General features: G+C 34.6%; 5 protein-coding genes across 5 annotated transcripts; 2 read left to right on the top strand and 3 right to left on the bottom strand.

Moving 5' to 3' along the window:
* Positions 1-142: 142 nt before the first annotated feature.
* On the bottom strand, positions 143-4,798 carry LOC130648565 (uncharacterized). The gene has a single exon (XM_057454616.1). The coding sequence runs from the start codon at positions 4,796-4,798 to the stop codon at positions 143-145; it is 4,656 nt and encodes a 1,551-aa protein (XP_057310599.1).
* A 20-nt stretch (positions 4,799-4,818) lies between these two features.
* LOC130648564 (uncharacterized) lies at positions 4,819-5,433 on the bottom strand. Its single transcript, XM_057454615.1, has one exon. It carries the CDS (start codon positions 5,431-5,433, stop codon positions 4,819-4,821), a length of 615 nt encoding a protein of 204 aa, XP_057310598.1.
* Positions 5,434-12,517: 7,084 nt separating this feature from the next.
* Positions 12,518-15,838, top strand: LOC130648561 (uncharacterized). Its single transcript, XM_057454614.1, has one exon. The coding sequence runs from the start codon at positions 12,518-12,520 to the stop codon at positions 15,836-15,838; it is 3,321 nt and encodes a 1,106-aa protein (XP_057310597.1).
* A 941-nt stretch (positions 15,839-16,779) lies between these two features.
* On the bottom strand, positions 16,780-19,160 carry LOC130649350 (uncharacterized). Its single transcript, XM_057455613.1, has 2 exons — positions 18,434-19,160; positions 16,780-18,214 (listed from the first exon to the last, which is right to left on the bottom strand). Exons 1-2 carry the CDS (start codon positions 18,968-18,970, stop codon positions 17,858-17,860), a joined length of 894 nt encoding a protein of 297 aa, XP_057311596.1. The 5' UTR covers positions 18,971-19,160; the 3' UTR covers positions 16,780-17,857.
* Positions 19,161-21,675: 2,515 nt separating this feature from the next.
* Positions 21,676-23,017, top strand: LOC130648856 (uncharacterized). The gene is made up of 2 exons (XM_057454963.1): positions 21,676-22,194; positions 22,518-23,017. The coding sequence occupies exons 1-2, from the start codon at positions 21,751-21,753 to the stop codon at positions 22,866-22,868; spliced, it is 795 nt and encodes a 264-aa protein (XP_057310946.1). The 5' UTR covers positions 21,676-21,750; the 3' UTR covers positions 22,869-23,017.
* The last annotated feature ends 1,931 nt before the right edge of the window (positions 23,018-24,948 follow it).

The following is a 24,948-nucleotide window of genomic DNA, read 5'->3' as shown; positions in this document are numbered from 1 at the left end:
AAAAAAGAAGAATGCGGGGAAACCCCGAAAAAATAATAATGGCGTCATTATTTACATACTCCCCCCGTTGACATGTCCGATGTCAACACGGTATGACTAAACATAAAGAAATCCTAAATATATATATATGTCAAAAAAAAAACTATAAATACTCTTCGCGGAGTTTACGCATCAACTGTCCTTCAACCGCAGCCTTTCTCGTCGGCCTTCGTTGTTGCTCATCTTCATTGAGAGTGTCTTCAGCGGGTTTTTCAAGTTCACTTTTTTCAACTTTTTCAACTTCGTTTTCAGTCTCATTTGCTATTTCAAGTGGAATCAGTTTTTGAATAGGACGCGTTATCGTAGAAACAAGTCCTTTCTTGGTGTTAACCCGAATCTTCGCACCACGAATAAATCCGTCCTTTCCATAGATCAGTTCCGTAACTTTACCCAATGGCCATCTACTTCTTGGCAGTTGGTTATCATCTTTCACCACCACGACGTCGTTCAACTTTAAATCAGGTGTTTCTCTGCCATCCTTTCTGTAGAAGTGATGTTGCCGTAATTCGTTCAAATACGTTCGATAAAATCGTCGCCACTGATCGTCAAGCACTCGTTGTACATAAAGTAATCGTTTCGAGCACTGGTCGGTATCATTCATTGGGACACATTCAGCACCAACAATGTTCGAGCCGTAAATCAAATGCAAAGGTGTGATAGTCTGTCCAAGATCGTCCTCACTCTGATATGTAAGTGGTCTTGAGTTAATCGATGCTTCAACTTGGGACAGAACTGTCTCGAGCTCTACGAAAGTCAATAGTGCCTTCCCAATGGTCTTACGCAAGGCGGTTTTCATTGATCTGACGATCCTTTCATAAAATCCTCCCCACCAAGGACTCTTGGGGAGAATCGGGTTAGTTTCAATAGACTCATGTCTCATAAATCTTTTTACATGGTTAGATTTAAACGTTTTAAAGTTATCATGCACAACCGTAGCAGGCGTTCCTCTTCTGGATTGAAATCTTTTGAAAGCTCTAATGAACGCTGGCGTCTTTAAATCGGGTGAAAGCTCAAAGTGCACAGCTCTAGTAGTAGCACATGTAAGTATTAATACGTATACCTTTGTCGTGTTTCGGTTCTCGGTACGAATGTAGAGTGGACCAGCATGATCGAACCCAACGTGTTCAAAAGCTCTCGAAGCGCAATACCTGTATTCTGGTAGATCTGGAGTCGGTGGTGATTTAATAGGTTTGCCTTGGTATCGTCGACAAACAATGCACTGTCGTAAAATGGATTTGACTGTGCGTCTACCTTTCGGAATCCAAAACTTCATTCGTAACATGTTGAGTGTCGCTTCTACGCCTTGATGAAATGTTTTTTCGTGGGCATCTTCAACCAGAAGTTTTGTAAAATGTGAATCACTCGAAAGAATCAACGGATACCTTTCGTCATATGAAAGCTTTTTATTCTCACCAAAACGTCCTTTAACACGTAAATCTCCTTTCTCATCTTCAAACAACTTCAGGGCGGACGAAAGTTTGTTGAAGTAGTTTTGGTTGTTTCGAAGTTTTCGTTGATTGTTTGTAATCAAAATATCAAATGCACTTTTGTATTCTTGAGTCGACAGTTCACGATCGTTGCATACTGATAAGTCTCTTTTTCGAATTCGATTTAACAATTTATTCGCAAATCTGTAAACATATCCAATGGTAGTTATAAGCTTTTTCAGTGAGCTAAACTTAGTCTCGTCTATAATATCATGTAACTGCGAATGACAATGATGAGTGGAATGACTAATGTTAGTAGTGACATGACTTTTCTTCTCTTCTGACAAAACATCGAATGAATGTTTGTTGACATGAAACTCAGGTGGAACAAAGCTGGAATCAGACAGAAATTCAGGACCGTTTAACCACAAATTTGAATTGAAGTCACCAATTTTGTCTGGTCTGGTAGGTATATCACTAGGGTTATGAATGGTGGAAACGTGAAACCATGATTCCGATGGAATGACTGATCGAACATAAACAACTCTGTTTTCTACCCATGGCTTCCACTGCTTCAATTTGCCTTTTAGCCAACAAAGGGCAACTTCCGAATCTGACCAACCGAAAAAACGATCAACTTTCAATCTACCATTGATCGCATTAAGCACATGGCTCATCAACTTTGCTAAGAGAGCACATCCTAGCAATTCTAAACGTGGAACAGAATGCGGCTTTAGGGGCGCAACTTTCGTTTTAGCAGTCACTAGCGAAACACTTACGCCGAGGTTAGTTCGTATTTTTGCATAAATCACAGCAGCGTAGGCAATCGTCGAGCTATCACAAAATCCATGCAGTTCAATTGATTGAATTTCATGACGCGGTTCACAGAATAAATAACGTGGTATCTCAAAAGTTTGTAAATTCGCAAAATCGTTCAATATATCTCTCCATTGTTTAAGCAGTTCCCCTTGCAGTGGATCATCCCAGTTGGACTTGTGTTGACAACATTTCTGGAAAAGAACCTTTACTTTGGTGGTGATTGGTGCGATCAGGCCCAACGGGTCATAAAATGAAGCAGATATACGTAAAATGTTTCTTTTTGTTGGAAACAGTTCTTTCGCTCGTTTCAATAACTCGTCAAATCGGTACACTAGAATATCTCTGTCGATGTCCCACTCGATCCCTAATACTTTGGGGTTAACAGTTTTGTCGCTATTCGGTTCAGAATTCACGTTCTCAATTTTATCGATAAAAGTTTGTAATTCATTGTTATTAGTAGCCCATTTTCGCAAATTGAACCCTCCTTCTTTCATGATTTGTTTACTAATTTCGTAAAGTTTCTTGCCTTCAGTTACGGTATCGGTACCGGTTGGTAGGTCATCGACGTACAAGTCATCCTTCAAAGCATCAGTAATTTCGGGGCAGATAATTTCGTAAGTCTCCAAGTGGTGTTGGATTGTCCCATTGAGTAAAAACGGACTGCACGTTAACCCAAACACGACACGCAGAAATCGATAGATAATGAGCTTTGAATCGTTCTCGGTAGGGTTTTCTTTCCACAAAAAACGAAGATAATTACGGTCTTTCTCAGCGATTTCAATATTCAAGAAGGCTTGTTGAATATCAGCAACTAAAGCGACGTAGTTCGTACGGAATCTCAGCAGAATGTCAAACACCTTAGCAAGTAAATTAGGACCAGAGTACAAAATGTCATTGAGGGATGGTTTGTGAACGGCACAAGATCCATCAAAAACAGGACGAACTTTCGTTGTACTTTTATCTTGGCGTACAACCGGATGATGCGGAAGGTAGTGAGCATTTTCGTAAGCTATCTCACTTTCTGGAACTTTTTCTATAATCTGTTTCGATTCGTAGTCTGCAAAAACGTCGTTGTATTGCACAGCTAAATCAGGTTCATTTCGTAATCGTTTGTTAACAAGAGAATCTAAGCGTTGTTTCGAAACTGCAAAATTATCGGAAAGTTTATCATGATCAGGACGAAATGGTAATTCGGTCACGTAGCGTTCGCCGTTGAATTCAAGAGTTTGTTTAAAAGAAGATAATACGTTTTCGTTTTCTCCGTCACCGATCGACTCAATTTGCCAAAACTTGTTCAACTCGTCACGAAGAATTGAGTTTTCGGTATCAACACGGCAGGCGTGGACTTCCATGCAGCTTGATTCGTTCGCTTTCGACTGTTCACCTCCGGACAAAATCCAGCCAAGTTTGGAATTGATAGCGATAGGACCGCCTCTCGGATCTCGAACAACTTCGCCGGTAATGAATGAATAATAATGGTCTAAACCAATCAGAACGTGAACATTCAGTCTCGTTTCACCATTTGAAAAATCTGCTAATTTCAACCGCTTCAAGTGTTCGTAATTATCAGCGTAATATTTCGCATTCTGATTTGAGAGAGGAGCGCAAATGTTTGGTACGGCAATGGCTTCGATGGGTACGGTAGATGAGCGGTCAGCGGTTTTTACATACAACTTAACAACGGGTAGCTCTCTCGATTGGCTGTTGCTATGGCCAAAAGTGTTAATAATTAATTTCTCCTTTCGAATTGTTTCTAAATTCAGTTTTTCTTTCAGTTCATTTGTGACATATGTTCTCTGGCTACCTGAATCAAACATGAATCTCGTTTGTATGTTCCTGCTCTCCCTTTCTTTCGAAACAAAAGCTTTAGCCGTCTGCAAAAGAATTCCTTTGTTTTCTTGGCTGATGTGATTCGCGTTGGTTTCGTTAGAAGGGTTTTCCTCCGAGCCATTGTTGTCTTTATCTTTTCTTTCGGCACGTTTTTCTTTCATACACAAAGAGATGTGGTGACGTCTTCCACATCTATTGCATATGTAATTTGAACAACAGTTCTTTGAAATGTGTCCATGCTGCAAGCATAAAAAGCAACGCCCTTCCTTTTTCATAATTTGTGAACGTGTTTGTACGTTGGTAACTTTTGAACACCTCGACGGAGAGTGAGAATCGTGACAGAAAACACATTTTTTTCTGTCCAAAGTCAATAAGCAGTCTGCGGTAGAAATTCCTCCTCTCTTGTAATTTTCACTGGGAGTTTGTCCCTTGCCTTTCGCGGTTACAGTGCACCTCTCTCGAGCTTGCAGTTCGTTATTGATAAGAAACAGCATCTTTTCAACGGACCACTTCTCCTCTCCAAAGTTTCTAGAAATAATCATTCGTAATTCGTTGGGAATTCTTTCGTTCAGAACCGGAATCAATAAACTCAGCATTTCGCTATTATACTTCAAATTTTTCAAATTTCGAATACAGTTCTCAACATCATTATAAAGTTTTCTCAATTGTTGGGTGTTATCCATTGATCGTACTGACTCAATCTTCAACAGGCCTCCATGTGCGCGTTAATGAGCACCTGTTCGTTGCCAAAACGGTTTCTAAGCAACTCTATAGCATTTTCGTAGTTACTGTTCGTCAATTCTAACCCAGAAATAGTTGATAAAGCGGTTCCTTCGACGTATCTCTTCAAATAATTAAATTTATCAATTGCATTCAAACTGTCATTGTCATTAATGGCTGAATTAAACTGGTCCCAAAACGAGGGCCAATTCAAAGGGTTCCCATTAAATTTTCTCAGTTCTATTTTGGGTAGTCTCATCGATTTCTTTTCAACAGACCGTGTCGATTCTGTGGCTGAAACATGTGGTCCGGTAGCGGTAGTAATAGTCGCGAGACTCATGTTCACTAATAGATAAAATTCTGTAGCCTCCATAACGTCGGTTTCGATCTCTTCAGCCGATAAAACACCGTATAGCTCTTCATCTAACTCCTTTAACTGTTTAACAGTGTCAATTAAAGTGGTCTGTAAAGAAATAATTTCTGCTCGTTTCTCCTCCGAAAAGTCCTTAACTATGACATCAATTCGCTCGCGCAAAGTGCTCGCAATAGACCGCAACCCCTTTCGCCTTGCACTCTTCCTCGTAGTCGCAGTAGACATAATGAAATTTAATGTAATGCAAAAAATGAAACCAATGAAACTGGAAGCATGAAAAATGAAAGTTTTTGAAATTTGACGTGCAGTACACAATAAGACGATTTCAGAATAACAAACACTGTCTAAGCTAAGTTAAAGTTCATAACATAAATCCACCAATTCGAGCAAATAATATCCACACAACATCACAAGTCCACCAATTCAAGTAAATATCCAAAAATAATATCAAAAGTCCATCAATCGAGCGCCATTTAAAGATTCATAAAATATCAAAATCAAGTACCTCGTGTACTCTACTCGTTATCTTTCTCAACTATACTCTCTAGAAAAATTGTACAACAAAAAAAGAAGAATGCGGGGAAACCCCGAAAAAATAATAATGGCGTCATTATTTACATCTATTCAGCAAAATCTACGTCTAAAGCTATATCTAAAACTTTAACTTTTGTAATCTAATGACCTATTTTTTCGAATGTTTTTAACATTAAAAAAATAGTTTACATACACATATAAGCAAAAGATGATATAAATTGACTTCCGCTGAGCGGGACCGATATTATTTTGGTCTATCAACTAAAATGCTTCAACGCAATTACTTCATATAAGGGACAAAAAAGCATAAAAAATATATCATTAAACAACACACGCTTTATTTGTGCCACGTAACAAGTTTTGTTACAAGAAACACAAAATGCAGTGGTTAAGTTGCTATGTTTGACCACTTACTGTTTATTAACTTTAGCCACATGATATATGAACAGATATATGCACAGGATATATGCACAGGATATATGCACAGGATTTATGCACAGGATATATGCACAGGATATATGCACATAGTATATTCACATGATATATGCACATGATATATGCAGATGTTATATATACATGATATATGCACAGGCTATATGCACAGCATATATACACAGGATATATGCACAGGATATATACACAGGATATATACACAAGATACATGCACAGGATATATACACAGGATATATACACAAGATATATTCACATGATATATGCACATGATATATGCACAGGTTATATGCACGGCATATATACACAGGATATATGCACAGCATATATACACAGGATATATGCACAGGACATATGCACAGGATATATTCACATGATATATGCACATGATATATGCACATGGTATATATACATGATATATGCACAGGCTATATGCACAGCATATATACACAGGATAAATGCACAGGATATATACACAGGATATATGCACATAGTATATTCACATGATATATGCACATGTTATATATACATGATATATGCACATAGTATATTCACATGATATATGCACATGTTATATATACATGATATATGCACAGGCTATGTGCACAGCATATATACACAGGATAAATGCACAGGATATATTCAAATGATATATGCACATGTTATATATACATGATATATGCACATAGTATATTCACATGATATATGCACAGAATATATACACAGGATATATGCACAGAAAAGATGCACAAAATATATGCACATGATATATGCATGGGATATATGTACAGAATATATGCACAGGATATATGCACGGGATAACCTTTTAATGTCTCGTTGAAGAGCTTGTTGCAGAAAATGTTTGTGTAAAAAGTTTATTGGAACATGTAACGTCTCACGAAATGTCACGAGCTTACAGGAAGTTTTTTCATGGAGTTGACGTAAAACGGTTTTTATTGCACCAAAAAGTATTAAAATAAACATTGTGGTTCTTATGAATGCAACTCCATGAACTCGAGCATGTGAGACTTTAAATGGTTAAAATTACTGTGTAATTTTTAACTGATTAATTCAGTGCAAACGACTAGTTACAATGTTTCTAATTCGTAAAAGCGTCCAACATAATTGCAAGAAAATGGTATAAAAAGACGGAATTGTTCTCGGAGAATTCATATTTGACTTGAAGTAAAAGGAGTTACATACGAAAAGATATTACGAAATATTTCGAAATGATAAGGTTTTTCATTTTGACTGGCGTGTTGCTAATGGTTCTCTGTGGTGCAACATGTTTTTCATGCTATCATGGTCCATCCGGACGATTTTGTACTTCGGATTTAACCGGTTTTCATGATTGTGAGTATGGTAGCAAACAAGATATCGTTTCGTGCCCGGTGAACACTCGATGTAGTTGTTTTTTCAACAATAGATGCACTGTTCCTAAAAACAAGATTTGTACGCCCTATACAAAACTAACTGGATTGCTTAAAAATTTTCGATTCCGGTATCATGGAAAAATCTCAACATACAACCCTGGGGGAGGTCATACCACTCCAACGCAGGGACATATAATGCAAAATTATGCTACAAAACACCTTTCAAAAACAGAATGGATAGGAGGTAAAAGACATTTTGAAGTTGTCCATCCTCTCAAAAATGGTAAATTTATTAAGGTGAGTTCACTGTTTAATAATTTTGAGATTTTTACTAGCGGAAGCACATTGTTAACAAAGCGAGCTAGCTAAATAAGAATATATTTATTCCCATCCCAAGTAACATCACCATGTCTATTTTTTTAAGGTTTCGACACTAATGTTGGTTTAGAGAATGTCTTGCTTATTAACGGCCACTTACTATTCTGTGAGAATATTCTGCGATACTATTCTGCGATATATAATAATCATAAAATTGCCCATTCAGAACCAGTGGTGTATCAAACTAAGTGGAAGGTTGATTCATATCCCGCCTGTTCAAACTCTAATAATCTCTAACAAACATTCGTAGTTTCTCTATTAATCCATGTTGCAAAAATGCTGGTCAACTCTAACTTGACTAATATTTTTCCAAGCATGAAATCTGAGATATTCTTTCATTTAGCAGAAATAATATAACCAATTGTAATAATAAAAATCTGATAGAAGATTATTTAAAGACGACAAAACGGAATCGAGTTTCGCATTAGTGTTTCGCGGTCTATATCATGTTGTTGGTTAACTTATATGATCAATTATTTTTCATTTTGTAGTATTCCGGAAGTTATCCAAATGTTTGCCACAAAACTATCTTGACTAGCTTTCCAGAGTTTGGACCTGATCTAACACAATTTACTTTGATCTCCAGTCACAAACGTAAATATTTTTATGAAGAGACATGGAAATTTTTGATTGGTCGACGTCATCTGGGAGAAAGTACTGTTCAAAAAAAGTGGAAAATGGCAAAAAATCGATGGACAAAGAGAAGACGACCACTCAGTTATGTTTACGAATACGTCGGAAGTGCAAACGCAAAATTCTCTAAGAGAATCGAATATACTGTTGGATTGTATTACAGTTATAGTTTAGGAAGCAAATGGTTCAGAAAACCAAATTTTTGTTAACATCTCCAATAAAACGTATGCTTAAAAAAACGCTGTAATGAACTTTTTCATGACCTTTTTGATTATTTGAAATTATTCCAAATTCTCTTTAGTTTTGGAACACAATGTAAAATTTTTGTATAATATGGAAATTCATTAAAACGCTTCCATCAAACGAAGACTCCTAAAAAAAAGGAAAGAATTATTATAAAGTCCTACATAGAAACTAGATAATTGTGAAGAAAAAACCAATTACTATCTCCAGAAAATAAATGTTTGAAAATTAGAAAGCAAGAAAAATTTTAATTTTTTGGAAAATGGTTCAAATATTTGGCGAAAATTTGGCGAAAATTTCAGTCCTTCAGAATTCAATATTTGTAGAAAAATAATAATATGCGATTATCACATAATAAATCGCTATCAGATCCTAAAGATAATACCATAGATAACAAAACTCTTAGAATCAGTTATTCCACTGGAATCTCCTTTTGTTAGCATTCTAACAATTTACAACTCGATTTTAAATCTGATTGAAGTTGTAAGAAACTATAATTCATTATATCTGGAGGTTATAACGCTAAGAAAGAACAGAATTTTATAAAACCTTCGTAATAATAAAAAGTCAATAATAAGAAGTCCAAAAATTAACACAATCTATGAACTTATCATTCACCGACACGTTTTTTTTTTTGTTAATTTTTTCTGTAAATACATTATACTTCAGATATACCTGTTTGGGTGATTAAAATAAATACAACAATAAAAAAAAAATTCAGAATATTTTTTACTTTGGTTCATTTTTTCTGGGAGACAAAAACAGAGCTGTTGCAAGCATCATACAATGCAAAAAATTGCGTAGATAAGAAATTACTGTAGAAAATAGTAAAAGGGATTGAGTTTGCCAAACCGCATAACTTTGTTTCCAACATGTAAAAACGGACTTTGAATTAAAAGCCATAAGTTGAAAACCATAAGCGGAGTACGTGCGAACAAGCGGGTATTAAGCAACCCCCCTCCCACATGCTCACAATGCCCAAATAAGCCCTATACCAAATTTTGAAACTTATTAAAAGCGACATAAAAGCAAAGACAACAGCTAATCACAGTGGCTCACTATGTTGTTTGTAGCGTCGCTAATAACGCTGTAATATCGACCGCGGCCGATATTCCATGACACAATCTCTTTAATATGTTCTGTCATTCATGGCTGTTGTCAGGTCTCCTCTTTCAATGTAGTGTCTTCTATCAGCTTATATATTTATATATCTTTGGTCCTCTGTTCATTAGGGCATGTTACAACTGATGAAAAACTAATGATAAAAACTGACGGAACGCCAACTCATACTTTGGGTTATACTTTCATAATGTTTTATCCACGATTAGTTCAAGGACTGTATAAAATACGAGGAGATTCAGACTAAAGTTAATGATGACAACTTCGTTTAACAAGAATTAAATCGCGTTGTTTTCTTAAAAAAAAAGTGGGAAAAAGTGACCAGATTTTTGCTAAGTGACTAATAGTATATGCTGCTCAATAAATTCTGCCAATTATTTTTTATCCGAATATACCTTTTTATAAATCACCATTTTTTGTCGATTTTTTTCTTTTTTTCTTTTTAGGCATTTCTGATTTTGCAATATTTTTCGGTATTATATCTATGAAACGATTAAACGTTAACACAGAGAACACGAAAAACAGACTTGTCTCTACGCTCATCCTCTTTCTACTTCTTACAAAATGTGAATAAAATCAATGAAATTTTGCCAAAAAACAACATTAGAACAAGCTTAACTTGTAAACGAAGAAGAAGTTTAAGACTGAAACAGAAAAAATGTTTAAATAAAAAAAAATATTCACTGAAATTGAGTGATAGTTTTCATTTCCTATTTAGTTGTTGTTTTTATTAAAAGAAAATAACATTGACAATTCAACTTTTAGTGGTAAATTTCGATTTGGAGACTAGTCAGCGAAATGTGACTAAATTCGAAAATTTAGCTGGCGGAAAACTAACTAAATTATGTCAAAGTAACTAAATTTTTTGCCGATTCTTTCTCAACAATAAGGTTATGTACAAAAGTAAGTAACACGTAAGTCACGTGGTCCTTTCAACATTTCCCTGTTGACGGAAGGTTAATATTTAATTTACTGTTATTTTAGGATCAGATTACAGCTTAATTTAGTTCATTAGGACTAATGGGATTGACCCTCTTCCCCCAGTTCTGCGGTGCCATTTTTGAAGCTGCTCAGTGGTGTCAATCTAGTGTTTATATGCGGTAACAACGCTACAACATGGTGGCACAGATCACATACACCAACAGGACATAGAGAATAAACCTTTTTAGGAAAACCTTTGTTAAATAAAGTTGTAGCTAGTCTTTTTTCATAACCATAAGATTTTTTTATTATAGCTTTAACAAAAATATTGTCACCTCGTTCTAGTGATTTAACAAATAGTCTGGATCTTCTGAAAGCTTTTTTTGCTGACCAGTACTTTTTAAAAATGTCTGTGTCCACTTAAGACGAATATGAAGTGCTACCATATTGAAAAACAAATCCCTACAACAACATTTGACCACGCGTATGGAAGAGAGCACAGACGTATTGGAACGTATTGGAACACCAGTGGGAAGTCACTTTGGCACTTTTAATTGTACCCTTACAATGGATAATGTTAAAATACGTTACTTAAATACGTTATTAACTAGGAAAATTACGCTGGATTTCAAACGCTTTTTCTGCAGTCAGAATACTGACCGCGCTTTTTGATTGGTTAATTCTATTGTTCTCTGCTCACGTGGTCAATATCAAAAAATCCTTTGTTTTGAGCGCTATGGCCACAACCACCGAACAAATATAATTACTTCTTAAATTATTTAAAAGGGTACGATGTGACCACGCCAACTTTGTGCTGATTGGTTGATTGTAATTCGGGGTTTGCTATAAATTTGAATTTTAGGGATTTGCTCTGACATTTGTTCGCGTAGAAGCTTTCGTTTGAAAGAAACTGAATTTGATATCCTCGAAGAAAGCTTAGTTAACTTGGCTTGCAATTACGTATATAATTAGTAACTAGCTGGATACTTAAAGTTTGTTTATCATAAATACATCCCATATGCAAAGCTACAGTACATCTTTGTCTCTAGATTACATTGATAATGCAATACTCTTAGCTAAATCAAACTTTATGACGATTTTATTCGTGCTTCCCTACCTTGTTAATTGTTTACATCATGCTGTCATTTTGAAACTTTTAAATCTCGCCATAAGATCACGTGACTATCAGCATTGTTTTTATTAATAACAACATTTACCCAGGATAGCCTCTTTAGTTCCTAATAGAATTGTTATCAATAATGGTCCTGCGAAGAGGGTGCTGTTGCATTTAAAGCGTCCATTTGAGCTACGGAAGGCATGCAAGCACAACAGCCGCTCAACTAGACAACCGCCCAAGATAACTGATTTTGGTTTTGAGGTCGGAAAATGATTTTGGTTTTGAGGTCGGACGTGTTTGAGGTCGGACGTGTTTTTTTACAAGAGCTGGATTTACTTGTGTTCTTTGATACGATATTACTTATTTAATCACTCACGAACTTGCAGCTATTAATATTGATTTAGTTGGTATTTGATATTATTATTCAGTGGGTTTATGATCGTTGGTTGTCTACAGAATTACAGTTTTTGACTCATGGAAAGTAAAATAACGTAAACGAAAAAGTTTGTCATAATTTTCTTCACGCAACAAATCATCTACGATGGAGTTCAAGTGTTTTCAGATTATTTTAGTTCTATTGATATTTAATTATCGCGATGGGTCAGATTTTGCTATCACTGATCAACAGCATACTATATCGCAAACCCCTAATGGCGGAAAAGTGAAAAGATGTAAATCTCGTGTATTGTATTATGCTAACCATTGTGCCACGCAACAACTTGTAATGAGTGGCGATGTTGAAAGCAATCCTGGTCCCGCACTCCAACACGGATTGAAAGTTCCATCTTGTTCAATCTGTGAGAAATATGTTAAATGCAATCAAAGACGATTCATTTGTGATACATGCTGGGAAACCACTCACGCTGCTTGTTTGAACCAATCAAATTTAGTACTCAATGGTAGAATTCCGAAATATTGGACCTGTTCAGATTGCCATTTTACTGTGCTTCCCTTTTCGAATGTACGTGATGTTTGCGCATTGTACTCATCTATTCTGAGTGATGGTGGTGAATACGAGGAATTAATAACCATACCAAGCAATCCAAAACATACGAAAATTTGCCATCTAAATACGCAATCCTTACCGAGCACATTTGACGAGTTCTCATACATGCTCGAATGTCATAAATTTGACATAATCACGTTGTCCGAGACATGGTTAAAAAATAATCAGGTATTGATTGATTATGTAAACATTCCAGGATACCAATTTGAATATAAAAACAGAACTGATAAACGAGGAGGTGGTGTTGGAATGTACATCAAGGACGAACTTATTTACAAAACTAGAGACGACATAACCAAACTCGACAATTCTATCGAACATGTCTGGATCGAAGTGAAAGGTAGAAATAAAAATTACTCATATCTAGTTGGAACATTTTATCAGCCATCTTCTATAGAAAGAGAAAAAAAAGATTGGCTAGAACGATTTGATATTCTTTTGCGTCACATCACCGCAAAATGGGACGGTATTATCATAATTACAGGTGACTTCAATATCGACTTATTACAAGGTGATAAATCCACAATCGAATTATATCAAGATACACTTATGACTTATGACCTAAAACAACATATTACAAAACCAACCCGAAAATCGACATCCCTTATTGATCATGTTATTAGTAATATACCGGAAAAGGTAGTTAGTGAGAACGTTTTATTGTGCGATGAAATTTCTGACCATGATGCCCCGCATATCGTTATGAATATCAAAAAGGATAAATTCGAAAAACGATACAAATTTATACGTGACGAGAAGCAGTTGAACATCGATGAATATATTAGTGATATCGAGAAGATTCCTTTTTCCTTGATAGATACTTTTGATGATCCGGAAGATCAACTGTATGTTATGAATGAACTCATACTGTCCTGCATTAATAGCCATGCTCCTTTGAAAAGGTGTAAATTTACACGACCACCAGCTCCCTGGATGAAGGACCCATCCATTGTATCGTCGAAACTGAAACTTGATGAACTTCGTAGTGAATTAAAATCTTGTGATGACAGAGAGGCTAAACATGAGTATGTTGAAACGAGAAATAAATTGAAGAAGGCTATCAAACACTCTAGAAGAACCTTCTATCAAAAGGCTTTATCAAGTAACCGTTCAAAGGAAGTATGGAAAACCATAAGAACTATTATTAAACCACAGTTCAAACAAATCAGGCAGAATCCCGATACCATCAATGATTATTTCAATTCCATTGCAATAAAGTTAAGCAATACAAATGAGTTAAACATTTCTCCCACCATGAATGATGAGGCTGTACCGGCAATGGATTTATTTGACCTTCGTCACGCTACCCAAGAGGATGTTCTCAAACATTTGAATTCATTGAGAAGTGATTGCTCTACTGGTGGTGATAACATACCAGCGAAATTCATAAAACCAGTCGCAGCCCAATTGTCGCCAGTCCTAACAAAGATTTTGAATAACTGCATCGATGCAAACGTATTTCCAACATGCTGGAAGAAATCACGTATCTGTCCGGTACCTAAAGTTCCAGGTGCTTCACAACTAGAAGATTTTCGTCCAATATCAATACTTCCTGTACTGTCGAAAGTATATGAGAAAGTCATTTTATCACAGCTTTGTGACTTCATTGATAGATATAACATTTACGCTTCAACTCAATCTGGTTTTCGCAAAGGTCACTCGTGCATCACGATACTCTTAAAATTAAAGGACGACATTTTGAAGGCTATGCAAAGAGGTGAAGTAACTTTATCAGTGTCAGCAGATTACTCCAAAGCATTTGATACTGTGAAATATGACGTTCTGATTAATAAGTTGAAGAAACTCCAAATGTCTCCTGCATTCATCAATTTGATCTCTAACTATTTGTCAAATCGCCAGCAGTTTGTGCAAATTGATGACAAAAAATCGGACACCTTGCTGATCAAATACGGTGTTCCCCAGGCATCTATTCTTGGTCTGATCTTGTTCAACATCTATGTCTCTGACCTATCGTTGAATTCGTCGTGTAATTCTATCCAGTACGCAGATGACACAAATCTTTACATACACTTCAAACTAAAAGAAATGGATATCGCAACAGCAAAGCTTCAAAGTGACATTAACCAAATAACAACATGGTCAAAGATAAACAATCTGATGTTTAATTCCATAAAGACAAAATCAATTATGTACTCGACAAGCCAGTTAAGCTGTATAAACAATTTAAACTTCAGTAACTTATTCAAATTCCATAGTAATGGTGCTGAGATTGAGCGGGTATCCTCTCTCAAAATACTGGGCATAACATTCGATGAACATATGACGTGGTCTACACATGTGAATAACATCATTAGATCATCATACGCTACGATTTCGACATTAAAGCGATTGAAACGTTTGGCACCTTTTCACGTGAGAAAGAATCTCGCTGAAGCACTGATATTATCAAAGATAGACTACGGAAATCTTGTCTATAATAATATTCCACAATATCAAATGAAAAGGTTACAAAGAGTTCTAAATGTCGCTGCCAGCTTTGTTCTTCAGAGATATGCTTCCACTAACGATGTGTTAGTAATACTGAAATGGCTGCCAGTGCAAGAGCGTGTAAATTTATCGATACTAAAACTGGCACACAAGGTGTTGTATGACGAATGCTCACCTGAATACCTTACACTGAAATGGTACAAAAATGGTCGAAGCCTGCGATCTGATGCAGAAAACAAAAATAAACTACAAAGCGACACATTCCGAAAAACGTTTATGGATTGCTCATCAGCGTTGTTTAATGATCTTCCTGGCAATATTCGTTCCGTTGTCAACCATAAAGAATTTATCAAAAAAGTCAAATTATTTTTACACGATAGTGCTTTGTGCAAACTTTTATCCAAATAATGTGAATAACTCTATGCATGTAGGCTACCTATTTCCCCCCATCTTTTCATTATAGTTCTACCTTTTTTGTGTGTCCTTACATCGGTGCCATCATTTATTTATTTTTAATTAGTCTCTTCTTTTTTTTTTTTTTTTCTTGTTCAATGTGTCTATTTACTCTACCGGCACCATTTCGTACTCTGTGAGCCCATTTATTTCATTATGCACTTAGATTCAATATATTTTTTTACTGATCTTATAGATTTTATAGATTTTTATAGTTTTTATTTTTTTGTAGGCAGAAGAACCATTTGTAAATTATGGATGCCAAATATATGTTTAATAATAATAATAATAATAATAATAACATACTAAATCCTAAGCAGAAAGAATCGATTCACACTTTAATAGTTTCTTGCGTGACTAGATTCGAGTTTGAACCCAAGACCTTACGCACTGGAGGCGAACGCTCAGCCACAAGGCCACTAAAACCTTCATCGCTATATATATATATATATATATATATATATATATATATATATATATATATATATATATATATATATATATATATATATATATATATATATATATATATATATATATATATATATATATATATATATATATATATATATATATATATATATATATATATATATATATATATATATATATATATATATATATATATATATATATATATATATATATATATATATATATATATATATATATATATATATATATATATATATATATATATATATATATATATATATATATATATATATATATATATATATATATATATATATATATATATATATATATATATATATATATATATATATATATATATATATATATTTGTATTATCTTTAAAGTAGCAGACAAGGCAGTAAATATATAGATAAAAGATTTCAACTAGCTTAGGGGGAAAAATAAGAAAATTTCCTGCAGACCCTTTTCACGTTTGAATAAAATAGCAACATTAACAACTTCTTTTTACAGTATGAGAAGTGGTTGTCATATCATTGGATTTCTTTCACCAACAAATTATCGTATCAATTTTTAGAGCATTTCCTAGAATCGTAAAATTTAAACTTTTTAAACTTTGACAGCGAACAAAAGTCATCTGCGTCGAGACAGAGCGACAAACTTGCATGTGGTATACTGTCCGCAACTCGTGACCACTTTAAACCTTGAGATATCGATATGCACGCCCATATGGAAGAATAGTATATAGTATATTCACATGATATATGCATAGGATGTATGCCCAGGATATATCCACAAGATATATTCGCATGATATATTCGCATGATATATACACATGATTTATGCATAGGATATATTCACATGATATATGTATGCATATGATATATGCACAGGATATATTCGCATGATATATGCACAGGATATATGCACCTTGAGATATCGATATACACGCTCATATGAAGGAAAGTTAAATTTTCTTTACGGAAGCTTCAGGCAACTGGAAATCGGTCTTTATAGCTCTGATCATCACTCCTTCGTTGGAATGTCGAATTTACAAAAACCTTAAATGTATGTTCATATAAAAAGGGCTTCATGTTTTGTACCGTCATGAACGATCAAAACAAAGTTGGTAAAAAAGTGTTTCATTTCTTATTTGTAACTATAAGATTTTGCTGGTTAGCAGACAGAATATTATTATAAAGAAAATTAAATCATTTAAATTTAAAATCTTTGTTACATCGGGTAAATAAAACCGCTTTCCTTGTGGTATAAAACCAGTTTTTTTTACATTTTCTATACAGTTGCTGTTTTTAAGTGTAAATTCAAATCTTTAAAATTTCTCATCGAGGTTTTTTGCATTTAAAGAAGCACCCGCTTTTTTTAATTAGATCAATGCAAAAGATCCAAAAATGTATTAAGCAGCCATGCTTATTCGAGTATCTTATGTTACATTATATGTTTTAGTGTTCTAGGGGTAAATACCCTGATTTGACTCTGAGATATGGATAACAACATTTTCTTTAGACTTCTTGTAGATGTTTAACAAAAACTCGGTTTTTTAAACCATTCGTTTTCCAATCCAATTCTTCTGTAAAACAAACCAACCGTAAATTTTATTTTCTTGTTGGTTCTTGAGAACCTCCCTCCCTCTAATTCATAACTGTAACTTAGGGGCCGCATTTTATGCGTCCACCGGCTGTATGCCATTTTCCACGTTTCCTGGATGAGATCAGGCTCGTAGGGAGTATGACGACCAACTAAAAGCTTCCATGTCTCTTCATAGAAATATTTACGTTTGTGACTGGAGGTTAAGGTAAATCGTGTAAGATCAGGTCCAAACTCTGGAAAACTTTGTAAGATGGTTGTGTGACAGACATTTGGGTAATTTCCAGTATACTATAAAATAAAAGGTTTTATCATACAAGCTTATAGCATTTGGTCTGTGATCGCAGAGAATGCACAGATACCTCTTAAAGCAAATAAACATTTTTTTCCTATGCTTATTCTTATTGTAAAGGATTTCTTTTTAGAATATTTCCGATGTATAAATCTTAATCAATTGTTTTGAATGTAGGCGTTAAAACACATAACAATTTTTGTGTGCAGTAAACTTACCCTGACAAATTTACCATTTTTGAGAGGATGGACAACTTCAAAATGTCTTTTACTTCCTATCCATTCTGTTTTCGAGAGACGCTTTGTAGCGAAATTTTGAAGGACGTGTCCCTGAAGTTGAAAGTTGTGTCTGCCCGCAATATTGACCGTTGACACTTTGCCATGGTAACGTAATTCAAAGTCCTTAATCAACTGATGAGGCTTTGTGTAGGGCGCACAAACCTTGTCTTTATCAACAGTGCATTTATTCCTTAGAAAACAACTACATCGAGTGTTCACCGGACAAGGAATGATAGTAGGTTTGACACCATAATTCGGGCAGTTGTGATAACCCGTTAAATCTTTGGTACAATATTGTCCAGGAGGTCCACTGCTGCATTGAAAACATCCAGCAGTCGAAAAAAGCATCAGCAATACGCCAGCGAAAACAAAACATTTCGCCATTTTGATTTCTTTGTTTTTAAGTATCTTTTCTAGCTCTTCGTTCAATATGATATTTGGAAAGCAATTTCCTCTTTTATACATGTATTGGGTCATTATGTTTTGCGTTTTTATGACATAATAAATCCTACTTCTTAATTAATCACTTCTAAATTACATCTGGAAACTAATTATGTATGTTTCAGGACAAAGCAATTTTTAGCGAACGTTCTGCAGGGCAGAACTTTCACGTGCTGTTCCACTGTGTTTTTGCAGTTATGAAACAAAACATTTTTTGTAATAATCTCGATTTCATAATATCTAAAATTAAACATTTAAAATTCTAGACAGAACTTTTTTGCTTTTTCGTTATTAGAAAGCTTAAGTGGGATTTCAATGCAGTCTCTTCGGAGAAAGAAGACAAAAAAGTTAAATAACAAACAAAAATACGTCATTAAATAATATAAACACATTTTTTAACAAATTGTGGAGCTTTCCACTGTGCGTTTGTATATGGCATGATCACAAGACGTTTTAAAGATGTCGCCAGACCCTAAGCAAAAAATAATTTGAAATACTTTTGAGAATATTTTTATCTTTGTTGTCAACATCTCACCTACAAGGAAATTTGGTGGATTAAAACATTTGCTAAAATGGTCCAACTTTTTCATTCAGGTTAAAGGTATCCTTATTCCAATGTAGCGAGGATGTTCAATTACCTTGAGCGTTAAAAACTTAAAGCCTTTTTTTCGCGAGTATAAATTGTATTTCAAATTGAGAAACATTTTGTTACATCATTCCTCAGTGCAAATTTATTTTTAGTTTTTATGTAATATATTAAACCGCCTGATCATGATGCGATAAAGTTCGTTACAAAAGATGCATAAGAAGAATAAATATTATTTAGGTCTTTTATAACGTTCGTCGTACGTCTGTCTGTCCGTCGTCTGTCTGCGCACCGAATGTACTGCATTCTAATAGGCCGTACACAAACGTGTTGATTTAAAACTGTTGTTGAAAGTAGCGACACATAAAGAAAATATTACTAAACCAAACAATATTTGTTACCAGTAACAAGATTCAAAATCAATTCGATTTGAGTACTCAGGATTTAAAATCAGGAAAAAAGGGCTGACTCATAAATAAGTATAAACCACGCTCTTTTTTTAGAAAGGATAAGCTTGATATCTGGATTGGATTTCAGTTTGGAAACATATATAGGATATGTAGCACAGATAAAAGATCAATATTGTCAAAATTAAAGAAGGCCAGACACTGCAGTCCAGACATATATGTAGCCTGTGTCCAATATTGTTTATAGTAAATCTTGAAGTCGTAGAAGTTATATTATGAAACAAATACGCGTAATGCAAGAGATATATGCACCGGATATATGAATATGATATATACATATATAGTATGTTTACATGCATATATGCACATGATATATGCACATGATATATACACAGGATATATGCACAGGATAAATGCACATAATATATGCACATGATATATACACAGGCTATATGTACAGCATATATGCACAGGATATATACACAGGCTATATGCAAAGCATATATACACAGAATACATGTATATGATATATACACAGTATATAGTATATTTACATGATATATTTACAGGATATATGCACAGGATATATACACAGAATATATTCACATGATATATGCACATCATATATGCACAGGATATATATACGGGCTATACGCACAGCATATATACACAGATACATGTATATGATATATACACAGTATATAGTATATTTACTTGATATATTTACAGGATATATTCACAGGATATATACACAAAATTTATACACAGGATATATACACAGAATATATGCACATGATATATACACAGAATATATGCACAGAATATGTGCACAAGATTTGTGCACGAGATTTAGTCAATGTATAGGAATAAATTATAGTTGAAACTTCAATTTTAAACAATTTGTTAAACAACAAACAACCACCACTCGGTAAAAACTAAATGGATGTGTCACATGTGAAAATTTGCACTTGTATATAGTAACATTGAAGAACGTTTTCAATACGCAGTCAATATGTTTCTTATGAACTGACATATACGATTACTAATTGCGCAATACTTACCATGCAAAACGAAACAAGCGCATTCGTCCCCAGGCCTGCTCGTTAGGCTTCTTATAATTAACCAGAACTTGATACTCCGTCCAAAAATAAACATAAAAGAACTGTAGAGTCATGGAGACGAGGTTTAACGCCAAATTGACACCAACAGACAAAAGATATGACATTGAGGAGGAGCATGTTTCCGTCGTGTTGGATTATATAAAAGCTGAAAGTGACGCTTTCACACTGCGAGCGAAAGTGCTGAGCTATGTTGCAGTGCGTCATTACAGATCAAGAAAAAATTTAAAGAAAACAACCTGGGAAACAGAATTAAGCAACTAAGCAACTTAAAGAATGGACATCATTTTCTATACGTAAACATATCACTAAATAAGTTTCTTAAACGTTGTAATGTCTCATTAAAAAGTTTTTTAAAACAACATATTTGTATTGAAAGTTTGTTGAAACATGTAGCAGTTCACGAAATTTCATGTCTGTAGAGGAAGTTTTTTATGCAGTAGACGCAATATTATTAAAGTAAATATTGTGGTTTTGTACATCTATGAATTCAAGCATGTGATAAATTGGATGGTTCAATTATTGCGCAATTTCTAAGTGATTAATTCAGAGAAAACGACTATTTATTGTTTTCCCAATTCATAAAAGTGTCAAACATGATGACTTAATGCTTGTATAAAAGGACGAGTTTGTTTCTATTGGATTCACTTTTGAGTTGAAGTACAAAGAGTTAAAGATCATAAAGATACTACAAAAAATTTCGAGATGACAAAGTTATTCACTTTGGCCGGCTTGTTATTTATGGTATTCTCGACTGCTACATGTTTCTCGTGCAACCACGGTCCACCCGGACGATTTTGTACTTCGGATTTAACCGGTTTTCATGACTGTCCGTATGATGGTAGCAAACCAACTATCGTTTCGTGTCCGGTGAACACTCGATGTAGTTGTTATTTAAACAATGCATGCACTGTTTCTAAAAACAAGATATGTACGCGGTACACAAAACCAACTGGGTTGCTTAAAAACTTCGAGTTCCGGTATCATGGCAAAATTTCAACATATTCGCCGCGGGGAGGTCATACAACTCCAACGCAGGGTCATATTCTGCAGAATTTCGCTACAAAGCGTCTTTTGAAAACAGAGTGGATAGGAAGTAAGAGACATTTCGAAATTGTTCATCCTCTTAGAAATGGTAAATTTATCAAGGTGAGTTCACTGTTCAAATCACATTTGTAAATCACAATGCTGTGTAATACAACGAGTAAATTTTTTTTTGTATTATGGTCTCTTGATAGATCAGGGTCCACATGAAAAAAAAGGTTGATGACTCTTTTATTAACGTTTTTTCAAAACCTTATGTTTGAAATATTCATCATCATTTAGCAAAGATTATATAAGCAATTGTTTTTTGTCGTAATAAAAAATCTGATAGGAGATTATTTAAAAACATCACAACAGAATTAAGTGTTGTAAGTGTTTCGCGATCTGTATTATATTGTTGGTTATCTCATATGATCACTTAATTTTAGTATTCCGGAAGTTATCCAAATGTTTGCAAGAAAACTATCTTGACTAGTTTTCCACAGTTTGGACCTGATCTAACACGATTTACTTTGACCTCCAGTCACAAACGTAAATATTCATATGAGGAAACATGGGAATTCTTCATTGGTTCACGTCATATGGGACAAGGTACTGTTCAAGAAACATGGAAAATGGCAAAAAATCGATGGACAAAGAGAAGACGACCACTCAGTTATGTTTACGAGTCGAGAGGAGGTGCTATGTCAAGAACAAACAAAAAAGTCGAATATACTGTTGGATTGTATTACAGTTACAATTTAGGAAGCAAATGGTTCAGAAAACCAAATTTTTGTTAACATCTCCAAGGAAACGTCAACAAACATGGCAATGACTTCTTCATGACATTTTTGATTATTAAAAAATATTTTACCTTCAGTAAACTTGCAAACAGAATGTAAAATTTGTATGAAATTTATATAGAAAAATATTGGTTACGTTTCACAAATCACGCGGCATTTCGTTACTTAAAGTAATACGTCTTGTTGGGACGATCTTCAGACCAATAATCATTTACAAATACTCCCTTAAGTTAAAATAGGTTTTTGAGAAGTGATAATATGGCATTTCTTAGGGATACATAAATCACACCTGTTTGGGCCATTCAAAAAAGCACACGCATGATCTAAGATTAACCAATTGCTGACAAACTCTTAGCTGTTGTGTCACCGTTTCAATTCCCAATAAAATTGCTTTGATGCCTAAAAGTATTAGTGTTAGTGAATACGAGTTTTAAAAGAATTCGCGGTAATCCAACGTGATTAGCCTCTTCAGGGGAGTCGCTATTCTGATGTTGCAGTTGTACATGACACGAGTTTAGATATATAATGGATAATCGAAATGAGGCTTTCACTTTACAATTGCACATAGGAGACGAATCATTACATAAAAAATATTTTTGTTGTGAGAAAATATAATACTAATGTTTTGTTGAGAAATACTTGTCAACCAGTTGCAGGAATTTTTCTCGCAATTCTCGTTTGGACTTTGTTGATGTAAGGACGGTTGAAACAAGTTGAGTTTCTAGTGCTATTTCTCAGGATAAGTCTCCTCTCCTGTATGTTATTTTCTTTTCATAACCACTATTCGATAAAGCATCGTTGCAGTAATGTCCTGCTTTGTTAAACATATCTTCGTTCGACGATAAACCGCTAATGCGTTTCAAAATATTACCCAGTAACGCTCTTCTGATGTTACGCGGTTGGTTTGAGTTTACCTTAATGTATACAGGACGATCGTTCGGGTTTTTTTAAGGTTGGTACAATCAAATTTAACGTGTAGAAAACTAGATTCAAATTAACTGCGATCGGAATTTTCAAACCAAACTTTGCTTTAAACTTTGACATTAAATTTTTCTTCATTCTATCTGGCGCTGGTTCACTGAGGTCTTCAAAATATGTTAAACCATCGTCTCGGTAAAGTCTGAACTTCATATGCTAAACTCTGTATTGAAGACGTGGAATCGCTACTTCAAAGTCATCGTCTCCATTACGTTTTAACCAAAGACTATCGTCAATAAATAAGATAGATTTTCTGGCGTGCAAAGTAACATCAATATCGCTTTCTTTAACTCAATACTAATGTATAGTTTCTAATTTTTCCATATTTACCAATAGCTGGAGTTATCAACGTAGATTCTGGTTTGGCCTTATAATCATCCTTATGATCTTAAATGCTTCACTTTTAGCCTAAAAGCGATGGAAGTAGTGAAGAAGCTAGATATTATGGACAGTCTGTTGATGGCATCCCTTTTATTAGTCAATGCTATATGGGTAAAAACCAACTACTACAAGTATAAAGCCAATTCTGTGAGAGAATCTGATGTTACAGACAGGAAACATTTTTCCTAAAAGCATCAAAGTTCATTAATTAATATTAAAAACGATCGACTTAAGCAAGATAACTTTCAGAATTTCGTTACAAAATAGGCCAGTGGAAATGTTAAGGAAGATTTTTAGTAAGATTGAAATTGGTCAGAGAAAGCTAGTGGAGAATTAAGTTGAAACTTTTAGCCGGGGATCACTGACTCTCAGAATACTCACTTTTATCTGTTCTTCTTTCGGCTCTTATTATTTTCCATGGCAATATACATCGTACAACTGTATAAATCTTTCTGCTAATATTTTATAAAACATGTGCAGGCGTCAATTGGAGCATCACAATAAAGAAGAAAGGTAAGTGGAAAGAACCTCTGGTACAAAGCAATGACATAAATCGGACAGTTAGGATAGGCTAACACTCGCTCACACATCGTCACTGTTGTATGCGCGAAAAAAACTACCCATCTTAAACGTGAACCCCTGTCCTTTGCCGTTGCTTTCAATCTAATTTTCCCTCTCTATCCATTTTTCTTCCAAACTATCTCTATCTCGAGCAAAT

Source organism: Hydractinia symbiolongicarpus, chromosome 7 (assembly GCF_029227915.1).
Source record: "Hydractinia symbiolongicarpus strain clone_291-10 chromosome 7, HSymV2.1, whole genome shotgun sequence".
NCBI lineage: Eukaryota > Metazoa > Cnidaria > Hydrozoa > Anthoathecata > Hydractiniidae > Hydractinia > Hydractinia symbiolongicarpus.
This window is presented reverse-complemented; position numbering and strand designations above follow the sequence as displayed.

Coding starts and splice junctions, on each gene's coding strand:
- LOC130649350 (XM_057455613.1), bottom strand. CDS start 18,970: ATGACCCAATACATGTATAAAAGAGGAAATTGCTTTCCAAATATCATA. Junction 18,215..18,433: donor AAAATGGTAAATTTGTCAGG/GTAAGTTTACTG, acceptor TTTATTTTATAG/TATACTGGAAATTACCCAAA.
- LOC130648856 (XM_057454963.1), top strand. CDS start 21,751: ATGACAAAGTTATTCACTTTGGCCGGCTTGTTATTTATGGTATTCTCG. Junction 22,195..22,517: donor GAAATGGTAAATTTATCAAG/GTGAGTTCACTG, acceptor ACTTAATTTTAG/TATTCCGGAAGTTATCCAAA.
- LOC130648561 (XM_057454614.1), top strand. CDS start 12,518: ATGGAGTTCAAGTGTTTTCAGATTATTTTAGTTCTATTGATATTTAAT.
- LOC130648564 (XM_057454615.1), bottom strand. CDS start 5,433: ATGTCTACTGCGACTACGAGGAAGAGTGCAAGGCGAAAGGGGTTGCGG.
- LOC130648565 (XM_057454616.1), bottom strand. CDS start 4,798: ATGGATAACACCCAACAATTGAGAAAACTTTATAATGATGTTGAGAAC.